The following is a 12,846-nucleotide window of genomic DNA, read 5'->3' as shown; positions in this document are numbered from 1 at the left end:
CAATTCTTCCTTTTCTTGGAGGAAATCACTATGTCCCCTGAAGAGAAAAATGCCCTTTGCTCTTGCACTGGGGAGTTCTGTTTAGTGCCTTTCCACACAAAAGGGGTGTACTGGCTGGTACTATAGACGTTTTTTTGTGAAGATCTTTTTCATAAATCCTTTTGCAGAGTATAGCCAGCTAGCAGTATATGAACATTGGAGGTGAAACATAGTTTTCGTCACACAAAATTAACAATAAAAACACATGCAACTCATCATTTATAAAACAATACTTGCAATTTTTCATTATTCTCATTTCTGAGGGCAAATTTTCAGATGAAAACAGAAAGGAATTTTAAAAGTTTTCATTTTTTTTTCCTACATCAGGCTTCCGTATATCTCGTCTGTATAACAAGCACCTTGATCTTTCATTTGTAAGAGTTTCAGTTATAAGAGGCTCATAAGCATTGCCTCTGTTTTCTATATATTGGTAGTGTCAGTAGAAAACCTGAGGGGGTGGGCCGGGCACAGTGGCTCACGCCTGTAATCCCAGCACTTTGGGAGGCGGAGGTGGGCAGATCACGAGGTCAGGAGATTGAGACCATCCTGGCTAACACAGTGAAACCCCGTCTCTACTAAAAATACAAAAAATTAGCTGGGTGTGGTGGTGGGCGCCAGTAATCCCAGCTACGCGGGAGGCTGAGGCAGGAGAATGGCATGAACCCGGGAGGCGGAGCTTGCAGTGAGCCAAGATGGCACCACTGCACTCCAGCCCGGGCGACAGGGAGACTCGCCTCAAAAACAAAACAAAACAACAATAACAACAAAAAATCTGAGGAGGTGGCCACCATTTTTTGGTACTGAACGACGTGATGACCATTTAAAAAGAAAGGGTAGATGTTAAGAAGGCTTCCTTGTACAAAAATTCTTGTATATTGTTCCTTCCAATTTTATTTTTGTTTTGATATATAAAATCCTATGTTCAATCTCTCATCCTGAATATCAGATTATCCGAGAAGGAGAAAGTAGCAGTCTAATTATTTTATTTGGTTGCATGGTAGTCTTAGTACAATTAAATCTCCTTTGAAAGTTTCTCAGTTACGTAGTTATGAATAGTGCTCCACACCACGGCTGTGGTAAACCTGGGGCGGTATTGGGCTCAGGTCACAGAATGATCACGGAAGGACTTTAGAGATCACCTATTGAGTCCCTGTTTTAGAGAGGAGCAAGCAAAGGCCCAGAGAACTCACTCCATTTGCCGAGGTCTGACAAGTGTGTAGGTGAGCTGGATCCAGAACCCTGTCTTTCGGTCTTCACTCTAGAGCTCTTTCCAAACAAACATGCTGGCCTGGGAGTCTGACAATTGCTGTATGCTGATGTTTCCTGTTTGAAGCCCACACGTCTTTGCAGGGGAAGAGAATTGCCTAGTATCATTCGTTAATGCCCACTCTTCATGTTTGCCAAAGACCACCAATACATCGGCCAGTGATTGTGTTCCACTGGTTTGTTTATATGTCGGCTTTCAGTGATGCCAGAAAATCAAAAGGAGGTTAAGAAATCCCAGAGGTTCACCCAGGATGGGAGGCTAAACCTTTGTTGTATTATGAGACTTAATTCAAGATAAAATAATCTTTAGCCTAATAAACATTAGGTTGAATTTTGAAAGTGTAAACACTAACTGATCTGTAGACTGACATCTATTTCCTTGACAATATTGGCCACACCCATTAAATAATAACTCCTCATTCTCCCTTCTCCCAGCCTTTGGCAACCTCTGTTCTACTTTCTGTCTCTGAATTTGACTACTCTAGGTGCCTCATATAAGTGGAATCACATGACATTTGTCCTTTTGTGATACGATAAATTCTTTAAAAAGAAAATGAACAGAAACAGTGCACGAGAGAAGTCAGTTCTGCAGCCAGCGTGCCTCTTAGTTCCATATTCATACAAGGCCCTCTTGGAAGCTCAGCCTTTGGAGTTGGATATTATCTCAGAAGATATGGCAGCTTAGGAATCTGGTACTCTAAAAACAGATTTACAAGCATTAGACTTTTTTGTATATGTGTGTGGTCATTTTAGTCTTCCTGAAAGTGGTTGAGACCAATATTTCTAGGCAGACTATAGTTCACATCATCCAGTTCTGTAAGTCTTGGATTATCAATCTCATTGTCATGGCAAAAAAGGACAGGGATTACTCAACTCATTACTCCTGGGCCCAGACCTCTGAGCCTGGTGTGTGAGTGTGGCTCAGTGCCTTTCCCATAGCGGCCCACATCCCCCCTGGGCCCTGCAGGAAGTTCCTGCAAGTCCACCCTCTGCACATGCAGAGCAAAAAGAGCTTCCTATGGGAGCTGTTCTCCAGAAAAGACAGAAACCCGGGCCCTAGATAACCAGAAGATTTAAATTCCAGTTTTAGCTCTGCCATTGAATAATTAGGCAACTATAGGCAGTTCACTTTGCTCCTTTGGACCAGAGATTTCTCATCTACAAAATGAAAAACTTGGACTTAATTATCTCTGAAGTCACTTCAAGCAGAAATGTAACAATTCTTTGATTTATTAAAAAAAAAATCAATGATAATGACCAACAGCTAACACTTATTACAAGGCTCCAGGCACTTTCGAAGTCCTTAATATTTAATGTTCACTACTACCTTAGGATATAAGTACTGTGATGCAGAGTCCTGGACACAGAGAAGTCAGCAACTTGCCCGAGGACACCCTGCAGGACACAGCACTGTGATTTGAACCCAGAGAGTCTGACTTCAGCCCCCAGCGCTCAACTACTATTAATTGAAAGGGCATTGAAGAGACATGATGTCACAATAAAAAGAAAAAAAGAAAAGAAAGTACGTCTTCGACTTTCTAGTCGTCGTGCTTTGTATGGATTCTTCTTTCAACCTTAATGAAAGGGTATAATTAATCTGTAATTAAAGTCATGATAGTTTCTTAATACGAGGAAATGTTGTCATTGCGGTTCTCTGAACACAAGAGGGCGCTGTGGCAAAGCTTACTGTCTGCGCATCCTCTGCCTCAGGAGGGTATAACTTCGTGGGACAAACTTCAAAAGAAAGATGCCATTTCTAAGACCTCATTTTATCACCTCGGGATAGCCAGTCTTCATTCCTTTAAAATACAGAATAAAAATAACACATAAATCAACACAATTACATTCCTCCTTGATAGCATCACCAGTCTTCTTGAGGCCTGGCGTCAAACCTCTGCTTCAGTGTTACGTTATGGGGTGCGCGTGCCTCCTTAATACCCACCTTGCTGGTATGCTCCAGATGGCTGTCTTCTTAGCAGTAGATGGAATTAAGCACCATAATGAGGGATATTTTATTTAAATCTGCTTTAAAAAATTCTTCCATGACTTATTCACATGTCTGGTTAGCTATCACACTGCCATTCCATGTGATCGGAAATGAGAAAGATTTAAAGAAAGTAATTGTTTAACATGCAACGGATGTACCTCTTTTGCTTCAGTTGTGAATAGGCAGCACAGAAGAACTGGGGCTGATTCGTGGAAGGTTTCCCGTAGCTAGACCCTGGAGGCTGTAAAAAGTGGTTTGGAACTGTGTTTAAAAAATAATAATAATAGAGGGAATAGTGAGGTACCCAGGAGGAGCAGAGGGCGCCTGTTCCAGCCATGGGAGCATCCCCATCAGATACATAGATGCTCTTAATTAATTAGGCTGCTAGTAAACCCTCCTGAGTGTGCAGGACAGGAGGAATTCATTTTCAAGCTTAAAAAAAAAAGATGAGTCTTGGGCACACAGCCCTGTGGCCCATATGTTATTGTCGTATTACCCATAAGTCAGCAGTTTTCCTCTCCTGTTGTTGATAGATCTTCCCATACAGTTAGATTTGTTTAGAAAGAAAAGTTTCAAGTCCTTGCAAATGATTATAAACTGAAGAACTGGAAACTCTGGTTAGGAAACAATTAGAGCACTATGTATGGCTTAATGAAAGGACACAGTCTTTTTAATCCACCAAGCCTGAATCATCAGCTTGGTTAAGACTATCTCTAGAAGGTGAGCAGAGCACTTCAAACCTGGCTATTGGCAAGGCAGAGAAGAAAGCTGCCACTCTCCCCTTAGCATTCTTATGCTAATCTTCTATTTGTATTGCAATAAGTGTGCTTTGGAATTGAGTGTGTTTTAAAGCTCCTGCTTAGCTGGCTGGGGGACAAGAAAAAACAAAGCAAAACAAAACCTCAGAGGACACTCCCACTCAGAGGCATAAAAAAATAAACAGTTATTTCTGCTTTTGAGAAGAAGCCACAAGCATGTGGCTGGCATTCTCAGGTGGGCAAAGGAGAGTGCTCGGTAGCACCTGCCCCAAACCCTCCATTCTCCCCTTTTTAGATCGGAAGAGATTCTGCTTTCCTATCTTGTCTCCAGTTTTCACTCTTAGTCCTTCTTTCCTCTATTTTCCGTCCCCTTTTCCACTCTGTCCTTAACTCCTCTTTCCCTCTTTCATCGTTTTCCTTTATTTTCTTTTTCATCTCTTTCTTTATTGCTTCTCAAGGGTTTGCCGGCGGTTTTGCTAGGCGATACTGAGCTTCAAGGCCATTGTCATGGAAGCTTCCAGTCCTGGGATGTGCTTAGACCAGCCTTTAACTATGCATCCTCAAAACAGCTGGCAGCCTAATCAAACCTTATTTTTTTTTCTCTTTGTGAGAGAGATGAAGAAGATGATAACATGAAATGAAATCTAGGGCCTTTAGAAAGAGTCAGCAAACCAGGCGCAGTGGCTCATGTCCGTAATCCCAACACTTTGGGAGGCTGACGCGGGGGATCACTTGAGGCTAGGAGTTCAAGACCAAGCTGGGCAACATAGCAAGACCCCATCTCTAAAATATATATATGTGTGTGTGTGTGTGTGTGTATATATATATATATATATAAAATTAGCTGGGCATGATGGTAAGCAACCATAGTCCTGGTCACTCAGGAGGCTAAGGCAGGCGGATTGCTCAAGCTCAGGAGTTTGAAGCTTCAGCGAGCTGTCATTGTGCCACTGCACTCCAGCTTGTGTGACAGAGTAAGACCCTGTCTCTAAAAAGGAAAAAAAAAATAAAAAAGAGTTACCAGTTATACATTTTTGAGAGGAGCAATGGGGAAATGCAATCATGGGGTAATAATAATCAGGACAAGAGCAGGGGTATGTACTGCCCCCCACCCTGCTGCCCTGAATGCGAGGAAGAAGCCACGTTGCTGGACCCATAATGAGAAGCTTCAAAAGGTTGACAGAGAGTGCTGATCTTGAAGATATTTAGTCTGGAACACAGACTACATATCAGCATGTCAAACATATCAGCTTGCTTGAATGAATGACTGAATGAATGAATGAGTGAATGAAAAGTGGTGAAGGAAGCAGATGGTTGGGTTCGGGAGAAGAATATGCCTGAAAGATATACAACCACCGGGGAGTCTGTCTTGTCTTTACAGATACTTAACTCAGGAACAGACTTGCTGGTTGTCTTGAGTGTGAAGTGCAAAAAGTAAAAATGGCCCTTAACAAAAATATGTCAGGCCTGTGTTAGAGATGACAAGGATGAAGACCTTTATGATGACCCATTTCCACTTAATGAATAGCGTCTTAGTCCATTTTGTGTTGCTATAATGGAATAATTGTGGCTGGGGAATTTATAAAGAAAAGAAGTTCATTTGGTTCATGGTTCTGCAGGCTGTACAAGAAGCATGACACTGGCATCTGCATCTGGTGAGGGCCTCTCTCTCTTGCTTCCTCTCTGGCCATGTGATCTCTGGCCAGAGAGGAAGCAAGAAAGAGGAGGAGGTGCCAGGCTTTTCTTAACAACAAGCTCTCTGGGGGAACTAATAGAGTGAGAATTCATTCACCCCTGAGGGAGAGTATTAATCTGTTCAAGGGTGAATGCACCTATGCCTCAAAAACTGCCCATTGGGCTCCACCTTAAACATTGGGGAGCAAATCTTAACATTAGCTTTGGAGGGGCCAAGTGTCTAAACCATAGCAGAGTCTCTTTGTGATGATCTTGAGATGAAATTGTTTGGGCCTTGGTTCCTGAAAGGGGTCTTGCCTTATTCAGCAGTCATATTTTTTTCTAGATAGAATTCTTACTATCCTTTAGACCTGGGGAGAGCCCGCGTATGAAAAACAGAACACAAAGCTGAACTTTAAATAGGAAAAAGCTAGCAAAGGGACTACCTCTGGGGGCACTACTTGAGCCTGTAAGCAGTGGTTACAGGATATCTGAGGGTACGGCAGTCCTAGAGACAGGTCAGTTCTTAGGGTGGGGCAGGATATAATAAAGGGAGAGTGAGGAAGGCTCAGAAGATGAGGTTTGAACACTTGGCCACCATTTTGCCTGGGATCATCAGGAGAAGCTCCTGATACGGGAACATCACTCCCAGGCAGGACACCAAGAGGCAAAGGCCAATGTGCTCTGTTTAGTAAGAAGGTAAGATAAGGGCCAGCGTGATAAGTGCATGGAGCCCCATGGGCATCCAATTAATAAAACAGTGATGGACCACTACAATTTAAAGTCTTTTCTTAGATGAGCGAGACAAAAGGTTCTAATTAGAGATACCTGTCTTCCCCTCTTTTCCCTATGATGCATCCAAAGATCTCAGGTGTAATAGATTTGCAGCTTGTGATAAGTAGTTGGCCAGCGTGTGCTGGCTCCTGTGACCTACATCTCTGAGCGGTCTGAGCTGTCTGTTAGTGTTATCCTGAGCTAGTAGTGGGAAGGTGGCTGGACCAGGGTGTGCTGCCCAGCTGTGGCTCCATCAGTTTCCATAAGGCTTCAGCTTGATCAGTGCAGCACAAACTGTGGCATGTTGGGGGCTTGGGAGATTGACAGCCCCCCAAAAAGCCCTCAAAACATGATCAAGAAGACAAACGAGAATGATAGACATATCTTCACTATTGCCAGCCTATTAACCTATTACAAACTGTTTTTAGAGATTAGCCATTAGTTTTTCCTTCCAAAATTATTATGCTGTTGTCATTTCCTCCACAAACTGAGATATGCCTGGTGAAATGACTTAATTTAAAAACTAATTGGGAGATATACCTAATGCTAGATGACGAGTTGGTGGGTGCAGCGCACCAGCATGGCACATGTATACATATGTAACTTACCTGCACGTTGCGCACATGTACCATAGAGCCTAAAGTATAATAATAATAATAATAATAATATTAATAATAAAAAGAAAAAAATAGATTATATTTTAAAGAATAAATATTTTCTTCAAACTTATCTGATTTTTGAATGATCATGACTTTAATTTTGCTTTAGTAATGCACTTTCTGAGAATAAATGGGAATCTCAGTTTTGTAATATGTACCCAGCATTTTTCTTCTTCCAGCTATTGGGGGTGTACTGTTGGGGATGTGGTGGGGGCTGGACCTGTGTAGAACGGGGCAGATACTGTGTGCGGGTCTCTACTTCTCAAAGGAGCTTCAAAGCTGACTGCACTCATTGATGCAGCAAGCCCGGGGCCTTGTGATGTTCCCGTTCTTGTTGGTTGGTGCTGGAAAGTCTAGAGTCACAGAGTCCTTTTGGACTAGGCTATAAATACATATGTACTTTCAGAGCATTGCCTATTAGTTGCCATTCTCTCCTCAGAGTGTGGGCAGGTTCCGAGGGCAGCACCTAATGTGGGAAGAGAGAATAGAAGGTTCTGGGGAAGGGACCCACTCTGGGCAGAGGGAGAAGGATAGGGAGGTGGTTTGGGGAAGAATCACAATTATCCTTACTTTAATTAATACATTTCCTTGGATGGCACCAACAGTGAACAGCCACACACTCTTCTGCCCATAGTGTTAAGTGGGTTCTCTCTTTGACTAGAATTGTGTCATTGATGTGGAAGTGCAGTTGAATTCAAATGATCTGTGGCTGGTGGCTTTTATTCCTGAAGTTCAAGTATAGACAACCCTCTTAGCAGGTTCTACCATAGTTAGCCAACCATGTGTTAATCTCCACCTCTTTGTCTTCTGTCTTAAAGGAAGTCAGCCCACCCTAAATTGCGGCCTCTCATGTGTGCCTGTCTGTGGAGAGTGTGATTTTCCAGCAGTTTCTGGGTCTCTATAATGTTTGAATTTGCTTTTGGGGTGCATGCGTGTGGTATGTGTGGTGTGTGGGGTCAGGGGTGGTGAGACCAGCTCTGAATTGTTTCCAGGGCAGCTTGGTGGCACCCTGGCCAGATCCTGCATGTGGCATTTCCCAACAACTCTTTCTGGTCTGTGTCTCACCTATCATAATTCAAAGGAGAGCCATGGACTGTGTGCACTAGATTCACCTTCAGAGACTGGAGAGTCCCATCTCTGTACCAGAGCGGACACCTGGACTTCCTCTGGCTTTCTCTTGGGGACTCTGCCTGGCAGAGGCCCTCAGCCATGCACTGGGACAGTTCTGTGGGCAGCGGCAGGAAGCCTTCAGTCAGTGAACAGCGTGAAGACAGCCTGATGCATGCAAGGCGCGGGGATGTGATTGTCTACGCAGATCAATACCTACATCTCAAAAACGAGAACTTTCACTTTAGTACTTGATCACTTACCCTATTCAATTATGTAAGTACTTCAGTCTCTTCAACATTGGCTTTCTTTCATTCTTGGTTTTTTTAATCTCCCATCTTAGTAATGAAAAGAAATGTATGTGTCATGTGGTTCTTTTGTAAGGTTATTTCTCTCCATTTGCTTGAAAACTTTCTTATTACTCCTAACTCCTTTTATTGATTTAATGAAACCAAATGCTCCTGAAAGTTTGACCCTGATCTAGTGATACCTGCACTCTCTAGGTCCCTAAAAGACCCCACAGTCTGATGCTTCAGCTGCAGATGGAGTCACAGAGATGCTTCAGCTTTGAAGTGTCTACATCATAGATTGGAAAATGCCTTTCTAGGACTGAAGTTGTAGCTGTTTCCTAGACTTCTGTTTATTTTCCATTTCTTTACCCACTCCTGTTTGAAATTCTGCTGTTGTTTGCATACTGTTTGCCTTTGTGTCCCTCTTTCCATCTGTTCTTAAAAAAAAAATCAACTGAGTTTTATTTTAAACCAATCCAGATGACAGGCACACAGTCTTCACAATGCTTTGGAAACCAGTTGAAGAAAATTCTCGTTAAATTACTCATCCACTCAACTCATTTTCCATACATGATCTATTGTTGGGGTGCCTGCCTGTTTTCAAGATAAGTGCATATTTCAGAGTCAGGTTCCTTTTACCCTAGATAAGCAATTATTTAAGAAATTGGCTTTGACATACACTTTCAGTTTTAATTTTTCCTTTTACATTCTGAAATAATCTCTGGTTGTATGTAGCTTCCCACTACCTCATATAAAGATGTATTCCAGGCATCCATCAAGAGTTTGTCTATTCCACGAAGAAGACATTGCTGTGGAAGAAGATGGTGGGACGCCTGATGTCCTTTCTGTGCAGCCCTGCAAGGACCTTCACCTCCAGGGCCTAATCTCACAAGCACCGACTCTGCGCCCAGATTTCCGACAAGAACTTCTGCTCTAAAGTGGCTATGTTAAGGAGACCTTGGGAAGAACAAACCCATTATCTAATATTGAGTCACTGTGAAAGATTTGGGAGTCTTTCCCATCAGTGCCCTGGTAAGAGAGGCACAAGAGGATCATGCGAGGTTACTAATCTCCATTTCAAAGCCAAGAAGAGGTCAACGATTTATAGTAGGGCTGCATATCAGAAGCAAAGCGGACTTCAGCCTGATAGCAGTCAAAAGACTTGTGTTTCAGCCCCTTTCTATGATGTCCTTTGACTAGCGCCCCTTCCTGTGTCCCTCCCCTGCATTCCATAGCATTGGGACTTATACAAGGGACCAATTAGTGATTTGAAAACCAAAGTGAATAGAGTACTTATAAAATCTGGTGGTGCACTCACAGGAGGAAATGAGTTGGGAGGGCTTAGGAATTGTAAGGACAAGTTTACTAATGAGAAGGCAGGTTAGGAATATCGTTAAGGAAAATTCAGATGACAAATTTCCAGCTGTCGAGGAAAATGGGTTCAACCTCATAATTAGATCATTCCCGCAGAGCCGAGGAACTGCAAAAGACATGGATCTTCACTGCCATGGGAGACTGACTCTAAGAAGAGAAAGTTGTCAGAGGGGTTCTGTGTGGAAAATGTAATTGGAATCCCCAAACTATGACTTCTATCATTGGAAGAGGGCATCTTAAATAATTTTTTTTTTTTTTTGAGACGGAGTCTTGCTCTGTTGCCCAGGCTGAAGGCTGAAGGCTGAAGTGCAGTGGTGTGATCTCGGCTCACTGCAACCTCTGCCTCCCAGGTTCAAGCAATTCTCCTGCCTCAGCCTCCGAGTAGCTGGGACTATAGGCATGCACCACCACGCCCAGCTATTTTTTGTATTTTTAGTAGAGATGGAGTTTCACTGTGTTGGCCAGGCTTGTCTTGAACTCCGTCAGGTGTTCAAGGCCTATGGATCTTAGGTGATCTGCCTGCCTGTCGGCCTCCCAAAGTGCTGGGATTACAGGTGTGAGCTACTGCATTTGGCCTTAAATAATCTTTTATTTATTTATTTATTTGTTTATTTATTTTATATTTCTTGAGACAAATTCTCGCTCTGTTGCCAGGCTGGAATGCAGTGGCACGTTCTTGGCTCACTGCAACCTCTGCCTCCTGGATTCAAGCAATTCTCCTGCCTCAGTTTCCCGAGTAGCTGGGACTACAGGCGCACTGGGACTACAGGTGCACTGGGACTACAGGTGCACACCACCACGTCCAACTATTTCTTTTTGTTTTTTAGTAGGACGGGGTTTCACCATGTTGGCCAGGATGGTCTTGATCTCTTGACCTCCTGATCCGCCCACCTTGGCCTCCCAAAGTGCTGAGATTATAGGCGTGAGCCACCGCGCCTGGCCGTTAATCTTAAATATGATGTTAAAACACATGGCCTGGCCAAAGACTTCCTAACTCACTCTCATTGATTTTTGTCCCTTACATTCAAAAACACTTGTTTTCGTAGTCCTCTGCTTCAAAACAATAAAACAATTTAACCCTGTATTAACCATTTGAATTATTAAGAATACCATAGCATTAAGTGAGATACCAGTGAAGACATGAAAACAATCTCCATCAGAAACTAGAGTGCAGACATCATAAGCCCTCAGGATCCAGGCAGAGCATCATCAGGATGTGGCCGTCCGGTTCTCTACCAACCTTATGCTGTCCTCTCACTTGTCTAACCCATGGATATCAACATTGATAGAAAAATCAATCTCTGTCTTTGTAAATCTGCCGTGTCTGTGGCAAGCTGAATATTTATTAAGGCTGGGACAAACACTTACAGCTGTGATGTTTGGAGGAGATGATCCAGGACGCTATGATCCAGGATGCTATGGTCAGTGATGGGGAGAGGAGAAGACTCTGCAGCTGAGCCTGTGGGGATGTCAGCCACCAGCCCCTGGCCCTGGTGAGTGAAGGCCACCTGTCAGCTGAGTGTGGGGACATGAGCCACCAGCCCCCGGCCCTGGTGAGTGAAGGCCACTTGTCAGCCAAGTGTCGGCCAGCTGGGGGCTCCTCGTCCTGCTGCCTGGGCGCTCTGGCAATGTCTGCTGCTGCAAGGATGGCCAGCTGCCTACCAGGGTTTGAAATCATGAGCAGTATTGACCACCCCTTGGGTACTTGGGCAATTCACTTCCCTGGCCTTGACCTCACTGTTTTCTCATCTGTAAATGAGAAAAAGAGCTGAGATGATCTATAAATTTCCCTCTAACACATCTAAGTCTATCATTATTTAAACATATTAGTTTGAAGGAACTAAACTGTACTCCCTCTGAATTACCAAGTACAAGCCTCCACGGTCATTTTCACTCTCCTGTTTGGTAACAGCACCTGCTGTCACCTTCTCCTTCCTTCCAACTTTCTCCTAAGGTCTATAATGGACAACTTAGATTGTTCACAATTCCCCTGCACAGTTTGGCTTGGGAAGTGGGGTCACAAATAAAGAGAACAAAAGGAGGGAAAAAGCATAAAGCAAACTGTACCAGAAGGTATGTGAATGGCTAGGGCGTGTTGGCTAATGGGGCCGTCCTGTAGCCCATTAACTCAGCTTCCTAGGAATGCTCTTGAACTGGTTTCTATTTTGAAATGACTGATAAATGTGGGCTGTAAAAGGCCTGAGAGCCCCAGTATACAGCAAGGACATTCTGAAGGACCCCCTCTTATATACTTGAGATGTGTGTCCCTGCCCAAATCTCATGTTGAAATGTAATCTTCAGTGTTGGAGGTGGGGACCTGGGGGGAAGTGATTGGATCATGAGAGTGGATCCTTTGTGAATAGTTTAGCACTATTCCCCGCATTGTACTGTCCTCGTGATAGTGAGTTCTCATGAGATCTGGTCATTTAACAGTGTGTGGTACCTCCCCCCTTGCTCTCTTGCTCCTGCTTTTGTCATGTGATGTGCCTGGCCTCTTTTTGCCTTCTGCCATGAATGTAAGCTTCCTGATGCCTCCCCAGAAGCCAAGCAGATGCCAGCCTCATGCTTACTGTAAACTCTGCAGAACAATAAACCAATTAAATCTCTCTTTTTAATACATTACCCAGCCTCATGTATTTCTTTATAGCAATGCAAGAATGGCTTAGTACATCTTCCCATCTCATATGTCTTTTAACATCTTAAGTTCCTAACAAGATGTAGCAACAGTGGCTGCAGTCTACAGAGCAAGCTTGCCTTTTGCAGAAATGGTGTAATTGTCACTGACCCATGATAGTTGCAATCTGGGGTTTAAAGCTTTGTGTCTGAACACTCCACTCATTTTAGCATTCCTGAATCCTAGAATTCAGTGCTGCAAATGAGCTTCAAGAGGGTTTATGGTTTTCAGGGGCCATAGCAGG

The 12,846-nt window shown here is 43.4% G+C and overlaps 1 protein-coding gene across 3 annotated transcripts in view; it reads left to right on the top strand.

Annotated features, from left to right (window-relative positions):
* Positions 1-12,846, top strand: part of DISC1 (DISC1 scaffold protein) — a 418,421-nt gene that overhangs the window by 243,206 nt on the left and 162,369 nt on the right. The window contains exon 10 of one of the 3 annotated variants that reach the window (XM_054445979.2): positions 2,638-2,823. The exons of the other annotated variants lie outside the window; for them this stretch is intronic. Coding sequence (XP_054301954.1) covers positions 2,638-2,726 — 89 coding nt within the window. The 3' untranslated portion in view covers positions 2,727-2,823. Of the gene's footprint in view, positions 1-2,637; positions 2,824-12,846 lie in introns of those variants that run through there. 3 annotated transcript variants of the gene reach the window in all.

This window comes from Pongo pygmaeus, chromosome 1, assembly GCF_028885625.2.
Source record: "Pongo pygmaeus isolate AG05252 chromosome 1, NHGRI_mPonPyg2-v2.0_pri, whole genome shotgun sequence".
NCBI lineage: Eukaryota > Metazoa > Chordata > Mammalia > Primates > Hominidae > Pongo > Pongo pygmaeus.
Note: the sequence above shows the minus strand (reverse complement) of the source record. Positions and strands in the feature narration are given on the sequence as shown.